The 16,637-nt window shown below is 40.1% G+C and overlaps 1 protein-coding gene and 1 non-coding gene across 2 annotated transcripts; both read right to left on the bottom strand.

The window, feature by feature from the left end:
* Positions 1-11,019: 11,019 nt before the first annotated feature.
* LOC119727989 (transcriptional regulator of yeast form adherence 4-like) lies at positions 11,020-11,709 on the bottom strand. The gene is made up of 2 exons (XM_038200070.1): positions 11,301-11,709; positions 11,020-11,174 (listed from the first exon to the last, which is right to left on the bottom strand). The coding sequence occupies exons 1-2, from the start codon at positions 11,707-11,709 to the stop codon at positions 11,020-11,022; spliced, it is 564 nt and encodes a 187-aa protein (XP_038055998.1).
* A 4,502-nt stretch (positions 11,710-16,211) lies between these two features.
* Trnag-gcc lies at positions 16,212-16,282 on the bottom strand. The gene has a single exon. It is a non-coding gene; the product is annotated as a tRNA-Gly (tRNA).
* Between the last annotated feature and the right edge of the window lie 355 nt (positions 16,283-16,637).

The raw sequence follows: 16,637 nt of genomic DNA, 5'->3' as shown, positions 1-16,637 counted from the left end.
GTTACGCCGAAAAATACAATCCGAATGAAAGTCAACGTTCATTGAAAAATAAAACACTCGGGCATTAAAACACTTGGGAATCAACTAATATAAAAAAAAATTGACCGAAACAATAAAGTCTTTACACGCGATAAATACAATCCGAATGAAAGTCAATGTTCCTGGAATAAAAGCAACACATTCCTTTTGCATAGAAAGAAATACCCGTTTTAATGAATTTGAAGTTCGTCTGTTTTACTTTTTGTTTTGGTATCTTACCCGCACACTTTTGCCAACTAGAAATCTAGAAATCTGCCCGTTTTCCGAATCATAACTCCGCCAGCTAGTGCTAATTTGTCCCCCAAAATCGCGGACAAAATTATAAAAACACATTCTTGAACTAATTCAAAACTCTGCCAGCTACTGCCAATTTGAAAATAACAAAATAACACATAGAGAAACAACCGACTTCGTTCCGGAATACATGCTCACTGCCCTAAAAAAAACAAAAAAAAAAACAACCACACTATAAACAGAATCTGTTTTGTAAAGCTGCGTACTCTATTCATAGAAGCCACAGGACTGCAGTCAACCACAGAATTTGCCAATAAATCATCTCCCTCCTGATTAAAAATGTGGTTTTTTTTGGCAACTGTACACAGATCGTTGTCATGGTAACTACGGTAAATACAAATTTGATGAAAATGTAAAGCTTCGGATGGATGGCGCTTGTGAAGGCCAGAAATAATATGCAACTCAGGAAAAGCTATTAAAACAAATGAGCTACATTATACTCGCCGAGTACGAAATTCTTTTTTGTGATGCAGCGTTTAATATAAACCACGAGGCCATGACCATAGCGGTGAAGACAATTGGGATATTGGCATCTTAGGGGCAATTGAGGGTGTGGGAGAAAGGGTCTACACTCGGAACCAGTCTGGTAACAGTTTAAATGATGTTGCCTAAACGTTACACCTGTGGCTTGATAAGCCTTTGTCCTATGATCAGATGCACTGGTGGTAATGAGAGGTGTGGGGCCTCCATTAGAGGGGCGTGTCCTCCTGCTTGGAGCCAGTGGGGTGACAAATGCTACAAGCAACTCAGCGAGAATCTACCATGGGCTGAGGCAAAACAGGAGTGCATCAAGATAGGAAGCGTCTTGGTCATGCCGCAGTCTCAGGAGGAAACTGAATTCCTTCGGGAGAACCTAAGCATCTGGTTTTGGATCGACTGTAACGATCTGGAAGGTTTGTCATAAAAGATGCCCAGTGGCGCACCCAAGGGGGGGGCGCTCGGGGGCTTGAGCCCCCCTAGAGGTTGTCAATTTTTTTCTGGTAATTTTTTTGTGTTAGTTCCTCGATTTGACCTTGGTATATGTATGTGGCCTATTTTCGAGTAGTATAATAGGGGTGTAAGTGGCGCCACCAACGTCAAAATAGTCAGCCCCCACAAAAAAAACACCAATTTTTTTCTGCGGCCCAAAATTTTGGCCAAATTTTTTTGACAAAATTTAACTTCTAAAAAAACCCAAAAACTGTGAGCCCCCCAAAACCAAATCCTGGGTGCGCCACTGTATAGGCCTATGCCTTGTTTACTCATTATCACTTAGGCTGGCTCAAAGAAAACGAAAATGATCATGTTTAGAAATTAATCACATATTTAAATGAAGTCGTTGAAAATGTTACAGCAAAAACTAAGATGAAGATAAAATATCTATTTAAAAAACTGTTTTCGTAACTGAGACGTTTATTAATTCTGACTGATGTACTTCAAAAGTTTATGGAAAGAGACATTGTTTTAAAGATGTTCAGAGTATTTTGAAGACTCCAACAGTAAGTTTCGCAGTGCTCATTTTTTTGTGAGTAGTTTTCTGTAATTTCACGAAAAACAAATCTGAAATTCGAACAATCATTCGAAAAAATAATCTTCACTTTCTTCAATAAGCGATATTGATTGGATTATTCTCCGTGTTGTGCATACTAGGTTCGTGGGAGTGTCGGGATGGTACTACCGATGTGGTGTACACCGACTGGGGGCGGGGTGAACCTAACAACGGCCACAGAGAAGACTGTGCGGTGGTGACAGATAGTGGTGTTTGGAATGATGTCAAATGTGAGGATCGCGCTCCCGTTATCTGCAAACGCCCAGCACCACAGCTGCAATTTTAAATACAATTCTACCGACGACAACGAGATTTGATTAAAATTGATCACCAACGAGGTTTAGTACATTTTAGCATTTAAATGTTTACTTCTAAATTAGAATCACCAAAGTATGGTAACGAGTTCATCTGTGTGCCATTAATTGGCTTCAACAAAAGAAACAGCATCATTAATGACAGCTTCAGAAAGCATATCAATTAAGCAAGCAAGATGTATAAACATGAGAGACAGAACTCAAGCAAGCAGAATCAAAGAAGTCAAGAAGATTGAACAACGTAGGTTCGCATTCGCACTTAGAGTAGACAAGGCGAAGCATCGGTTCAGCCAAATCCCCAAAGCGTGAAGTGATTTCTAGGTGTTGAACTAGCTCCAGAAGAACATCATGAAAATAGTGCTCCAACGTTAAGTGCTGAACTACTGCGTCTCACCGGGGTCTTTAACTAGTGTTACTGCAATCAATCAGATGGGGGGCCTCGTACTATACTTTCAATGGGGGCGCTGTTCAAATCCGACCATCATTAACACTATATCATAGAATAGAGTACAAATACCCCCGTATTAAACACAGCTGGCTCTCTCCGAATTTTGGGCACAGGCGGACATTATTACCAGTATAATTATTTTAGGGTGTCGGGGGGGGGGGTTCACATGATTGTTTTTATGTATTTCTATGAAACAAATTGAGTCAAAGCTGGGGGGGGGGGGGGGTTGACCCCCTAACCACTTGAACCCCCCCCCCCCCCCCCCCCTCTGGATCCGCGCCTGCGCATTATTGTTTATCGAGATCACACACGCGACATTTACAGCAAAGAAAATACTACGTCCGGATCGTTCTCGGCGCATACACCATGATTAGGTATCAAAACGAAACTGCATTTATCTTTTTGACAGATGATTTCAGCTATTCACATCAGCTTTCCTTTGCCAGAAATCGGACAGTAAACATAGCTGAATACTACACAAACAGGACGTATTGGCTTATCTGCGATACAATCATTTTAAAGCAATAAAACCCACAAACCCCAAACCACCCCCAATAATAATAGCTTTTCATTAAGTGTTTTTATTTTTCTTTCATTTTTTAATGTTAAAATCAATTCATAAACAGCTGACAGACGGAAACAAACAGGATACAAGTTAGATCTTGAAGGTAGAGTAGATCATTATTTTGTCATTTGTGCACATTTTTTCTTCGAAATAAAATATCCGATGGTTGAATAATTATAGACAATTAATTAACAATTTCTGTAAGAAGTAGATTCAAAGTATTTTTCAAAGCACCTGTTTGATTTCACTATTGTAAGTGTTTGTAGTCTTATTCAAGGATGGATGTTGTTCACTTCTGATTGTATTTGATGTAGCATATGTAACTGTATTCCCATTATCCAATGTTCAGTCTTGAATAAAGTTTGGTCTGACAGCCTATAACACTTCAACATCTGAATTAAGACTACGATTCCATCAATCTCTTTATTACGTCCTAAGGGTAGAAAAAAATCCAGGAAAAAGTGCTGTTAAACACAAGAAGCGTGAAACTATTGGGTCTATTTTTTTGTTGTCAGAATAAGACTGAGATGAAATCTCTTGAAGGAAATTACGTTGCGTGTCATCAGTTAGTGGTTAGCTTTTCTCATCATCGATCGATCCGCTGTGTGAATGGCGGACTGAAAGTCAAAGAAAATATTAAAGGCAACTCTAAGCGCATCAATACAGGGGAGGAGCTGATTTGAGACAGTCTTCTCTTCTACAATCAGCACCAGTGGGGTGACATCTGAAAATGATGTCGCCAAAACGTCTCATCTTTGGCTTGATAAGCCTTTGTCTTATGATCAGATGCACTGGTGGTAATGAGAGGTGTGGGGCCTCCATTAGAGGGGCGTGTCCTCCTGCTTGGAGCCAGTGGGATGACAAATGCTACAATCAACTCAGCGAGAATCTACCATGGGCTGAGGCAAAACAGGAGTGCATCAAGATGGGAAGTGTCTTGGTCATGCCACAGTCTCAGGAGGAAACTGAATACCTTCAGAGCCGTTTCAGTCGTCGGTTTTGGATCGACTGCAATGATCTTCAAGTTGAAGGTTTGCATACCATACAGTTCAGTCCAAGTTTTCAATACTTTATTTTTTTTGGATATTTTGGTGTTAAATCTGTTGAGAACGAACAGCACAAACAGTGAAATGAACCGTCTTGCTGTATTGTAAGCGTGCTGTTTGCATACAAGATGAACATTTGTATCATAAATAATAACCCTAGTGCCTAGTGGTGTCCACCCCCATGAAGTAATTAAGAATGATTGCATTAATTAAGAATAATGTCATTAAGGATGCTTGCATTATTTAAGAACGCTTGCAATATTTAAGAGTGCTTGCAATAATTATAGAAATACTTGAATTAAGAATGTTGGCATGAATTAAGAGGGCGTGCATTGCTTGCAATAATTAAGAATGCTTGCATGAATTACGAAAGCTCGCATAAGTGAAGGATGTTTGCATTAATTAAGAATGCTTGCATTAATTAAGATTGGTTGCATTAATTAACAATAATGTCATTAAGGATGCTTGCATTATTTAAGAACGCTTGCAATATTTAAGAGTGCTTGCAATAATTAAAAATACTCGAATTAAGAATGTTTGCGTGAATTAAGAGTGCTTGCATTAATTAAGAGTGCTTGCAAAAATTAAGAATGCTTGCATGAATTACGAATGCTTGCATAAATGAAGAATGTTAATTTAGAATGCTTGCATTAATAAAGAATGCTTGCATTAATTAAGAGTGCTTGTAATATTAAAGAATGCTTGCATTTTGAAGCATGCTTGCATTAATTCAGAATGATTGCTATAATTCAGAATGTTTGCACGAATTAGAATGTTTGCACGAATTAGAATGCTTGCATGAATAAGAATGTTTGCATGAATTAGAATGCTTGCATGAATTAGAATGCTTGCATGAATTAGAATGCTTGCATGAATTAGAATGCTTGCATGAATTAGAATGCTTGCATGAATTAGAATGTTTGCATGAATTAGAATGTTTGCATGAATTAGAATGCTTGCATGAATTAGAATGCTTGCATGAATTAGAATGCTTGTATTAATTCAGTTTGCTTCTAACTTACCAAATAATAAATTGCATCAAAACGACTATTACTTTTCTTTGATATATGCTCTAGGTACATGGGTATGTCGAGATGGCACTACTGATGTGCAGTACAGAAACTGGAGGGTGGAGACTGGTGAACCTAATAATTACTTCGTCGGAGAAGATTGTGCACGAACAGAAACATTGGGATGGAATGACGTAACATGTGAGATACCCCATGCCGTCATCTGCAAACGACCAGCACCACAGCTGCACTTCTAAGTGGCAAGCTATCTCACTGGCAATTGAATCCCCAATAACTGAGTCAAATACTACGAATATCCACTTTTCCCTCCAACTTGTGAAGACAAAAGGACCTAGATGAATCATCGACCAAGAGCCAAGGAGTATGATATGAACTTTCAAATGACACCAGGATCGTGTCTCTACGACCCATAATTAGGGAAGTTATCAACTTTAGAGAAATGTTAATTGAGGGTAATTAGTGCCATTTATAATGTAAATGCATTGAAGCACGTGTAACCTTTTTAACTAAAGATTCAACTGTGAAACCATAAAACATGGTTAGCGAAGAAAAAATCACACAATCTCAATGAAACTTGATTAGGTTGGGGTTAAAGTATAATTTACCATCGCATCACTATGGATATGTATCAGGAAAGTCGAATTATAATCTACAAAATCACATGGCATCACTGTGTAGATTGTAAACATCATTTCCAGCCAATGGAATGACCTGAAATAGTCATGTGACTTGATTGACATATGTGGTTGCAGACTGAGCTAAACAAAACTGTCAATAAAATCCACAGTTATCATCAAGATTCAAGCAGGTATTACACGTACCTCCTAAAAATATCATGGGTGCGTTGGAGTAGCTCACCCGGATCGACTCGGGTAAAGGCAGATGGGTTAGCAACAACAGCCGGGCTAATCGAACGCTTAACCGCGGGCCATCACGATCCTCACGTGACGCCCGTAGGAACGGCCGTCATGGCCGTAGCCGCAGACAAAAACGGCCATTTCGGATTGGGTTTTAGTTTGAGATTTTCTGCTTTTCAGTCAATTGCACAAATCAAAAAGTTGGGCTGGAATAATAGCCTCTAAAGTTGCAATAAGCTTAATAAATAATTACCTTTAGACTTCAAATTAAGGTGATTTTGGGGTCCACCTGACATTCCCGCTGTCCGGCTGCCATATTTGTCCGTTTCTAGGGATGAACAACGCTTGCGTGTGACGTATTTTCACCAGTGACTTTGCTCACGAGGCTGACCCGTGTCGACCCAGGTGTGCTAATACGAACACACCCTATATGAAACTGTTAATTGTTCACTTTTCAGGCAATTTTGGGGAAACCGGGAACTAGATTGTCGTTTGCAAATGCATTTTATAACACGAAAGTCTGATGAAATTATTATGCTTTGACAATGAACTCTGGGCATCAAAAGAGATGTTTCGGCATCATTGAAAAAGCTTCATATTTCGCACCAAGGACTTCACAGTAATCCATTTACTCGTAAAAATATCTCAAGAATACGCTTTTTGCTCCATTATATACATGTGGGCTTTACAATAAAGAAGGTACGAATGGCAACCATGACAACGAAGCTTGCTTCTGGTGAAGGTAAATGGTAAATACATAGATTTGGACTTTTCTTTGATGTCGTCTTTGATGCGTGCACCGAATTTAAATAATATCCCGAGTGATGGCAAGCCAGTGTGAATTTGGCACCACTTGGCAACAACTTGGTGCCATGTGACTAATTTGCATTCAGGGAAGTAAGTCGGGCAATCCTTACTGCTTGATGATGTACACGTTTCTGAATTCCCGTCAACTACATGTTATGTTTCATTGTTTAATAAAGTCTGGTCTGATAGCTTATTTTCACTTTGTCAATCTCTTCATTGTGTTCTTGTGGTAGAAAAAAATCCAGGGAAGAAAAAAAAAGCACGATTAAATACTAGAAGCGTCATCGTGTTGGGTCATTTTTTTTCGCAATTAGACGAAATCTCTTTTATTACTGGCACGTCGCATTTAGGCCAACGTTGCGTGCCATCAATTAGTGATTAGTTTAATACTGTGCATAATTATCATTGATCGTTCTAAACGGAGGGCGAGCTTTGTATTAAACTAAACTATATATAGCAACTCTAATCGCTATTTGTAACAACACTGGGAGCTTCTTCATAGTGCTCGAGTCAATTCAAGTCACTGATATTGAACACCAAGTAATAAATTACAGAATGGAAGAAAGGACCACAAGGCACCAGTTTATTATGAAGATATAAACGAAGTTTATGCTGCATTGGTACCAAATATAGGCAATTTCTGCTGGACATTTATAACAAAGATCACAAGTTTAAAGATCCACACAGCAACAGTGAGCAAGAAGTAAAAGTCGGTTTTATCTCTGGTTTGACTTCAGGTCTGGAATCTCTTTTTTTATGCTGACAACATCAAAACAAAATTGCAACATACGAAACTGGTGTGATTTTGTACAAATGTATATAAATATTTTGTTCAAAGCAGTGCATACATTTAGTCTAGTTCCATCAAGGGCTTAAGAAATCACCCAAAACCGATGATAAAACCAAGAATTGGGAAATGCGTGCAAAGTCTGCTTCCGGGAAACACGTGGTAGTTTGTTTGCTACATTACAAGACTACGAGGTGGGCGTCTGTGATACATGTATTATTTGTATTACTTGACAGTAACGCAAAGTACGCGAACATAAGTAACTTTGTACCGTACGTCACTGCATGTATATTTAGTACAGTTTTGGGACTTGAGTCAAGTCAAGTCTTCTAATGAGGGACTCGAGTCGAGTCAATAACCCGTTGGGACTCGAGTTGAGTCAATGACTCGAGTCATTACAACTCTGAAAAAGGACCCCCATTGCCAAAGTTCACCCCTCCCTTTGCTAACTAACCTTCACAGCTGTATGTGACTTCTAGACATTTGGTCTTGATGGAGCTGCATGGTTCATCTGATGTTAAATCTTCCTGGTCAGTCTGCAATCAAAAGTAATCCGATTCATGCATTATTCTTGCTATGCTCCCTGTACCATTACTCTCAGTGCCGCGCGGAACCGCCCTGTCTGTTACTCCCTGTACCGCCTCAAACCACCCTGCTTGTTACTCCCTGTGACGCCCCAAACCACCCTGCTTGTTACTCCCTGTACCGCCCCAAACTGCCCTGCCTGTTACTCCCTGTACTGCCCCAAACCATCCTGCCTGTTACTCCCTGTGACTGTCCCAAACCGCCCTGCCTGTTACTCCCTGTACTGCCCCAAACCACCCTGCCTGTTACTTCCTGTACTGCCCCAAACCACCATGCTTGTTACTCCCTGTACCGCTCCAAACCACCATGCTTGTTACTCCCTGTACTGCCCCAAACCGCCCTACCTGTTACTCCCTGTACTGCCCCAAACCACGTAAGTAGTGTGTTGGGTCTTCATCGGACAAGACAAAAGAATTTTATGCATAATGCACAAAGACAATGGACTCATTAGCATATCAATGAAACTAATTAGCATATGGATGGATGATGTTAGCATAATAAAAGAGCGCATGGGCGTATGTAAGGTTTACCGGACAAGGGATGGGTCTAAAAAATGTATTGGACAAAGGGGGCAGCCCACCCGGCTAGATGGAATAGCGGACAGAGGAAGACCTGAACCGGAATAGCGGACAAAGAGAGATTTGAGCCGGATTATGAATGTCAAACGTTTGAAATGACCAAGACTATCATTTGTATTCATTCAAAGCAGTGTGCAAACAGTGGATAATAAAAACAAAATGCAGGCCACACCAACAGAGCGCCAATTAAGCCGACTAGCTGGAAATCTTGTGAAAAAATGTTTTTACTCTGGTAAAAATGGAGAGTGCGAGCGACCTTGGGAGATGTTAATGATGAATCTCGGTCTATCAAGAGCCGCTATGTATAGACATTTAGAGGAAAACAAATTTTGTGAATGGGGGCAATGTTTTAACGCGCTTATAGAGTGGAAACGACGCGAATATAAAAATGCCACGATTGAACGATTATTGAATGCCTGTCGATTTTGCGGTATTGATCATAACGCTTACAATTTTTTTTGCTGCAGTTAACCATTACCCTTCCCCCCTTCCAAAAGAAAGAAAGAAAGAAAGAAAAAATTATGATTGTCTAATTGAAGAATTTATCTTTTAGTAAATTATTATCGAGTACGGCGAACATGGTCTAGAATGAAACACCCCTTAAGATTTGTTTTGAATGACTCATCTCGGTAGTCCATTGTGCAATCCACACAGACAAGTTCGTGTATGTGTACAGACATGCAAGAGTTTCTTCTGGTCGAGTTTTAAAAAAGTTTGAAAAAATTAATTTATGTATTTATAGTAAACAAACACTCACCGGTGAACAGCGTACTTGCACGGTATAGTCCGATGATTGTTTTAACCAGGGAGGAATTGTGTTAATAATAGATCAGAGAGCTAATGAATCCATGCGTTCCATACGGAGACCGATGGTCAATCACCCCTCGATGACCGCACCGATCATGGAGCAAATAAATAACTCCGTGCTTCTGCACCGATATTTGCCTTGTCATATCGCGTGTGTTATCCAGGTGCAATAACAATTGCACAATACAGTCGACTCTCATTATATTATAAAGAGCACTTTTATAAAGAGGTTCTGCTTATAAAGAGCAAATTCTGAGGTCCCAAATCTCAGGTTCTCTTTGTGTTTCTTTGTTTCGCTGTCCTTTCATAACAAAGAAGAGGTAATAAAGAGGTAATTTGGCTAGTCCCATCGACCTTGTTATAACGAGAGTCGACTGTATTCTTCCACATTACCGCCAGAACCATCTATGTACGTATATCTGTGTGCGGTGGTCGTAGAAAATACAAACTTTCAGGGTCGGCTCGGTGTGTACAGTATGTACACGTACATCTGTATTAAGGGACTGACTGCATCCTACATGTACACATTGTATATTTACACCGTCCGATCAGATAGCGCTGTTTCCCTAATCCATAAAGACGTAATTCTTTCAAGACGTGTTCATTATATCGATTATCTTTCACCGACTGAACCTACCTGCATGTACAGTGGGGGATGGATTATTGAGCGTTCTAAATATCGATTGCCAGGAGTTACGCAACAGTAGTGAACGCTGACTCCCTTTATTGGACAATGGGACTTAATTGGCAGCGCACGGCATGTGCGGGAGCTTCAAAAATCTGTACGTGAAAGAAGTCAATGAAGTTGACTGACTAAACATGATTTCAAGCCTTAATACCCCTCTACCGTTGTCTGTACAGGAATGCACCGAACCCTAGTGTACCACCGTGCCGGACTTGTTTACAAAATCAAGGATATATATATATATAACTAGGTCTTTTTGTGTTAAAGCAATAGTACGTACTTCTATTTTATATTGAAGATTTAGAGTGTCATAAGGCAACTAACTTTTTTACCCCAACAAAGTCCCAAAGTTGGACACGGTGCGTGATAAAGCCATACATGAAGCATTAAAGACCGTAAACATTTCGGGGATTATTGACAGGGCGCCCAAACACTAATTATATGACTGCTTGACAGTAGGGCTTTCCCGATTGTTTAACTGTAAGACAACACCAACAAAGAAAAACTGCAGAAAGTGTATACATGATAACATCATTGCTTTATTGACGTCATTTCTCAATGAAACACTCGTGTTTTTTTTTAATTTGTTTTTAAATGTATTCTTTGCAATTAAATCATCAGTGATCTTAATGTAACATTGACTAGTCTTTAATCGTCACTGTCTTCCTCGTTAACGTCATCTTCATCTAATTGATGGAACAGGCCGTCAAATTTGGCCTGGTGTTTAGATATGACCCGGCTGACAGCCGTGGGCAGTAGAATACCGGAATGATTGACTCTGTCTTCGATCTCGTCCATAATTTCTTGATGAGTATCATTATCTTTCAGATGTATGTAACTTGACAAAAAATCTTTGTATTTGTTGAAAAAGATTCGCTTGACTGCCCACAAGGTCTTCCTGTTGGCCTTTTCCGTGGCCTGATCTTCACTTATGCCCTCGTTGATGTACTTTTCATGTTTTTCACTCCACATCTCATCAATCGCTTCTTTTGCCTCTCCCAACCAGTCTAAATAGGCTGCATTGTCTTCCAAATCAGAACTAGACTCATCTTCATCAGATGATTCGTCATCTTCCACCTCCGTGACGGATTCGGAATCATTTTCCTCAAGATCTTCTTCTTCATCATACGTAGATTCAGTTTCATAGTTTTCCATTTCCGGATCTTCAAATCTACTGCTTTTAAATTCAGGTTCAGAATTATCCACCTCAACTTCGTCTATGTCGGATTCATCTTCAGCATGTGCATTTTCGGTATGTCTCAAGAGGTTATATCTCCGTCCAAAGCGTTTGTCACACTGGTGACAAGCATAGGGTTTGACTGCAGAAATAGTATTCATGTTGAAGCTTTGACGGTTAATCTCCGAATGGTAAGGAACGGATGAAATCATTTAATATATATCTACTTATTTGGTTACTCATTTCGTTACTCATTTACTCATTTCGTTACTCATTTACTCAGTTCGTTACTCATTTACTCATTTCGTTACTCATTCACTCATTTGCTACTCATTTGGTTACTCATTTCGTCACTTATTTGGTTACTCATTTGCTACTCATTCACTCATTTGCTACTTATTTGGTTACTCATTCACTCATTTGCTACTCATTTCGTTACACATTTACTCAGTTCGTTACTCATTCACTCATTTGCTACTCATTTGGTTACTCATTTCGTTACTCATTTCGTTACTCATTTACTCATTTCGTTACTCATTTACTCATTTCGTTACTCATTTACTCATTTCGTTACTCATTTACTCATTTCGTTACTCATTTACTCATTTTGTTACTCATCATTACTCATTATTTAATCAAATGAGTAAATGAGTAACTGTATAAGCGCGTTAAAACATTGCCCCCATTCACAAAATTTGTTTTCCTCTAAATGTCTATACATAGCGGCTCTTGATAGACCGAGATTCATCATTAACTTCTCCCAAGGTCGCTCGCACTCTCCATTTTTACCAGAGTAAAAACATTTTTTCACAAGATTTCCAGCTAGTCGGCTTAATTGGCGCTCTGTTGGTGTGGCCTGCATTTTGTTTTTATTATCCACTGTTTGCACACTGCTTTGAATGAATACAAATGATAGTCTTGGTCATTTCAAACGTTTGACATTCATAATCCGGCTCAAATCTCTCTTTGTCCGCTATTCCGGTTCAGGTCTTCCTCTGTCCGCTATTCCATCTAGCCGGGTGGGCTGCCCCCTTTGTCCAATACATTTTTTAGACCCATCCCTTGTCCGGTAAACCTTACATACGCCCATGCGCTCTTTTATTATGCTAACATCATCCATCCATATGCTAATTAGTTTCATTGATATGCTAATGAGTCCATTGTCTTTGTGCATTATGCATAAAATTCTTTTGTCTTGTCCGATGAAGACCCAACACACTACTCACGTACCTGCCTGTTACTCCCTGTAACGCCCAAAATCACTCTACTTGTTACTCCCTGTACTGCCCCAAACCACCCTGACTGTTACTCCCTGTACTGCCCCAAACCACCCTGCTTGTTACTCCCTGTACTGCCCCAAACCACCCTGCCTGCTACTCCCTGTATGTACTGCCCCAAACCACCCTGCCTGTTACTCCCTGTACTGCCCCAAGCCACCCGTCTGTTACTCCCTGTACTGCCCAAACCACCCTGCCTGTTACTCCCTGTACCGCTCCAAACCACCATGCTTGTTACTCCCTGTACTGCCCCAAACCACCCTGACTGTTACTCCCTGTACTGCCCCAAACCACCCTGCTTGTTACTCCCTGTACTGCCCCAAACCACCCTGCCTGCTACTCCCTGTATGTACTGCCCCAAACCACCCTGCCTGTTACTCCCTGTACTGCCCCAATCCACCCGTCTGTTACTCCCTGTACTGCCCAAACCACCCTGGCTGTTACTCCCTGTACCTTCCAAACCACCATGCTTGTTACTCCCTGTACTGCCCCAAACCGCCCTACCTGTTACTCCCTGTACTGCCCCAAACCACGTACCTGCCTGTTACTCCCTGTAACGCCCAAAATCACTCTACTTGTTACTCCCTGTACTGCCCCAAACCACCCTGACTGTTACTCCCTGTACTGCCCCAAACCACCCTGCTTGTTACTCCCTGTACTGCCCCAAACCACCCTGCCTGCTACTCCCTGTATGTACTGCCCCAAACCACCCTGCCTGTTACTCCCTGTACTGCCCCAAGCCACCCGTCTGTTACTCCCTGTACTGCCCAAACCACCCTGCCTGTTACTCCCTGTACCGCTCCAAACCACCATGCTTGTTACTCCCTGTACTGCCCCAAACCGCCCTGCCTGTTACTCCCTGTACTGCCCCAAACCACGTACCTGCCTGTTACTCCCTGTAACGCCCAAAATCACTCTACTTGTTACTCCCTGTACTGCCGGCAAACCACCCTGCCTGTTACTCCCTCTACTGCCCCAAACCACCCTGTCTGTTACTCCCTGTATGTACTGCCCCAAACCACCCTGCCTGCTACTCCCTGTACTATCCAAAACTGCCCAAGTACTGTATGGTTTCATGGATTCGTCAGGGAATAGATACAATATAATACAATGTAGTACAGGTGTAAACAGTTAAAGAACATTAAGAGCATAACAGACTTAGCTGTGTGTTCAAGGTGCGACCTACTTACGGGAAGACTGCAAGAGCGCTCTTGACAATAAGCCTTCACAATGTCCAGAATGTCTGTTGAGCGACATGTTGTTGTGTCGTCGTATCCGTTTGAATGTGGGCAAACGAGGGACGAACTGCCAACCTGTATCAAATAGAACATGGGTGTTATAAATTATAATAATAATAATAGCTTGGAGGCTAATCATTCTTACTCGCAGCTGAGAAGCTGAACTGCGAAGGACGCGGCTACAACGTGGTCGAGTCGAGGGCATATTAAGATGCCTCAGGCTGCCGCCATATGACCCATGTCTACGGAGCACACAGTTCAGTGGTTTAGGACTGCTAATGTAAATAGGGAGTGGCACATGTATGTGTTTGGATTGAAGCTAGATCACTTCACGCTTGCGAGTAGCAACGAACACACTCCACTTTTAACACCTGTAGTTGTCAAGTTTTGTTATTATTGTATAGTCAATGTTGTTCAAAGTCTTAAACAGTTAATTCTAAGAGATGGACATTGCTGGCGCCAGCCTGAACACGTTTCTGTTTTTCCATATATAGTTTTGTGGTTTTTCGTATCTGGCAGTTAACACAGCAGTGGGATTAAATGTAATACAAAACGTGGTAACAACATCCAGGAATGATTATCATTTAATTCTGTATAATAATTTCTTACTCAAATAAAGGAAAGGCTCTTACGATGTAATGATGGTTCTGTAAAGCTTGTTTATATCATGTCTTTAAGGTTCAAATTATTGATTGAATGTAATTAAATCATTGCTGCTGCTGCATGCAGAAATACCAAACTCAGTCTGGTTTGATCAAAATGACAATTGCACTTCTTTTTTTTTATCTAATCTACCTGGGTTCGACTGTTGCAGTGGGTTTGAATTGATGAGGAGACGTCCTGGTCACTGCACGAACTCACTGCAAAAAGGGTGAAAGTGAATGAAATGAATAGCAAAACGAATGAGGAACTTGTGTCCATGTGCAATGGACCTTACCTCAATTACTGATCTGTTCATGGTCTGCAGAGTCTTAAAAAAGGTTTAAATGTAATAAGCAACATTTGCAAACATCACAAAACAAAGCCAACGCCTCAAAACACTGATCAATCTTGTGATTGGTCGTTATAGGTAACACAAAGAGTTTGAAATTGGAGAGAAATCGTCAAACAATTAAACACAATATAGGCCAAACCCGAAATAAAGTGTAGCGTGTTAAGCGCGAAAAAAGGCGAATTTGAGTCAACTTTCATGACACGAAAGCAACACTCTCGCTTTCCAGACGATAACACAAGAAGTACATTGTGCATTGAATTAAAATTTCGTATGCTGATTAAACTAAAAAGATAACATAAATCTGTAGAATTTGAAGAGGAATGACTGATCAATAAAAATGTCATGCCCAAAACAATGTAGCGTGTTAAGCACGAAAAATACAAGGCGAATTGGAGTCAACTTTCATGGATCAAAAACAACACACTCGTTGTGGAGACGATAAATCCAGGAATATTTGTTGCATTGAGGTGAAATTACATCTAGTGATTGGTCGTTAAAGGTAACACAAATCTATTGAATTTGAGGAGGAATCATTAATCAATACAAATATTATGACCAAAACATCAATAGCGTGTTCAGCGCAAAAAAATACAAGTCGAATTTGAGTCAACTTTCATGGAACAAAAACAAAACACTCGTTGTGGAGACGATAAATCCAGAAATATTTGTTGTATTGAGATGAAATTATATCTCGTGATTGGTCGTGATAGGTAACACAAATCTGTTGAATTTGGAGAGAAATCATTAATCAATAAAAATATTATAACCAAAAGAATGTAGCATGTTAGGCGCGAAAATACAAAATACAACTTTCATGGAACAAAAACAACACAAAGTGTTTTAAATTGAAGAGGAATCGTCAAACAATGAAAAAAAAAATATAACCAAAGCAATGTAGCGTGTTAAGTAGGCAACCCAGAACGAAGCCGAGATATTTGGAAATTGCCCAAATAATGCTACAATCGTGAAAATCATTGTCATGTCCACTTATTTTGAATAAATCACGAGGCGATCAGCAAGGAAATGTTCAAAGTAACTCCTGTAATTAGACATCGCAACTCTGATGATGCAAAATTCAAGTTAACTTATAAAGAAAGGGGTGGCAATAAAATAGCTTAAATGAAAAATATAAAAAAAAAAAAAAAAAAAAAGCTTGCATCGGCTGGGAATTGAACCCGGGTCTCCCGCGTGGCAGGCGAGAATTCTACCACTGAACCACCGATGCTTCTTGTTTAATATCTCCCCAAGTCAGGGTTTTAAGCATTAACAAGCGTTAATTGTTATCGTTATCTATCAAGCAACTGTTGAATTCTCATCAGCCATACGATAGGAGTGTTTGTTAAACGGAATTAATCTTTTGATATTCGCCTTGCACTCGGGTTTGAATGACAAACAAACCATACAAATTTGATAATCTTTTCACACATTGCATTGGTAATTTGAAATCTAATTTATTAAAAAAAAAATAATCATGTTTCAAAGCTTATCAGAATGAAGAACATTTCTGGGAATCCCTCTGGGAATATCATGACCTTGCCAATATTGGCCAATCAGAATCGAGATTTCAAGCCAACGCCTCC

The sequence above is a fragment of the Patiria miniata genome, unplaced genomic scaffold (assembly GCF_015706575.1).
Source record: "Patiria miniata isolate m_02_andy unplaced genomic scaffold, ASM1570657v1 HiC_scaffold_20, whole genome shotgun sequence".
In the NCBI taxonomy this organism is placed as follows: Eukaryota; Metazoa; Echinodermata; class Asteroidea; order Valvatida; family Asterinidae; genus Patiria; species Patiria miniata.
This window is presented reverse-complemented; position numbering and strand designations above follow the sequence as displayed.

Bases quoted from the DNA above. Each gene is read 5' to 3' on its own strand.
- LOC119727989 (XM_038200070.1), bottom strand. From the start codon at position 11,709: ATGAATACTATTTCTGCAGTCAAACCCTATGCTTGTCACCAGTGTGAC. The intron at 11,175-11,300 runs GTGAAGATCAGG...ATACTCATCAAG, and splicing joins GTACATCAACGAGGGCATAA to AAATTATGGACGAGATCGAA.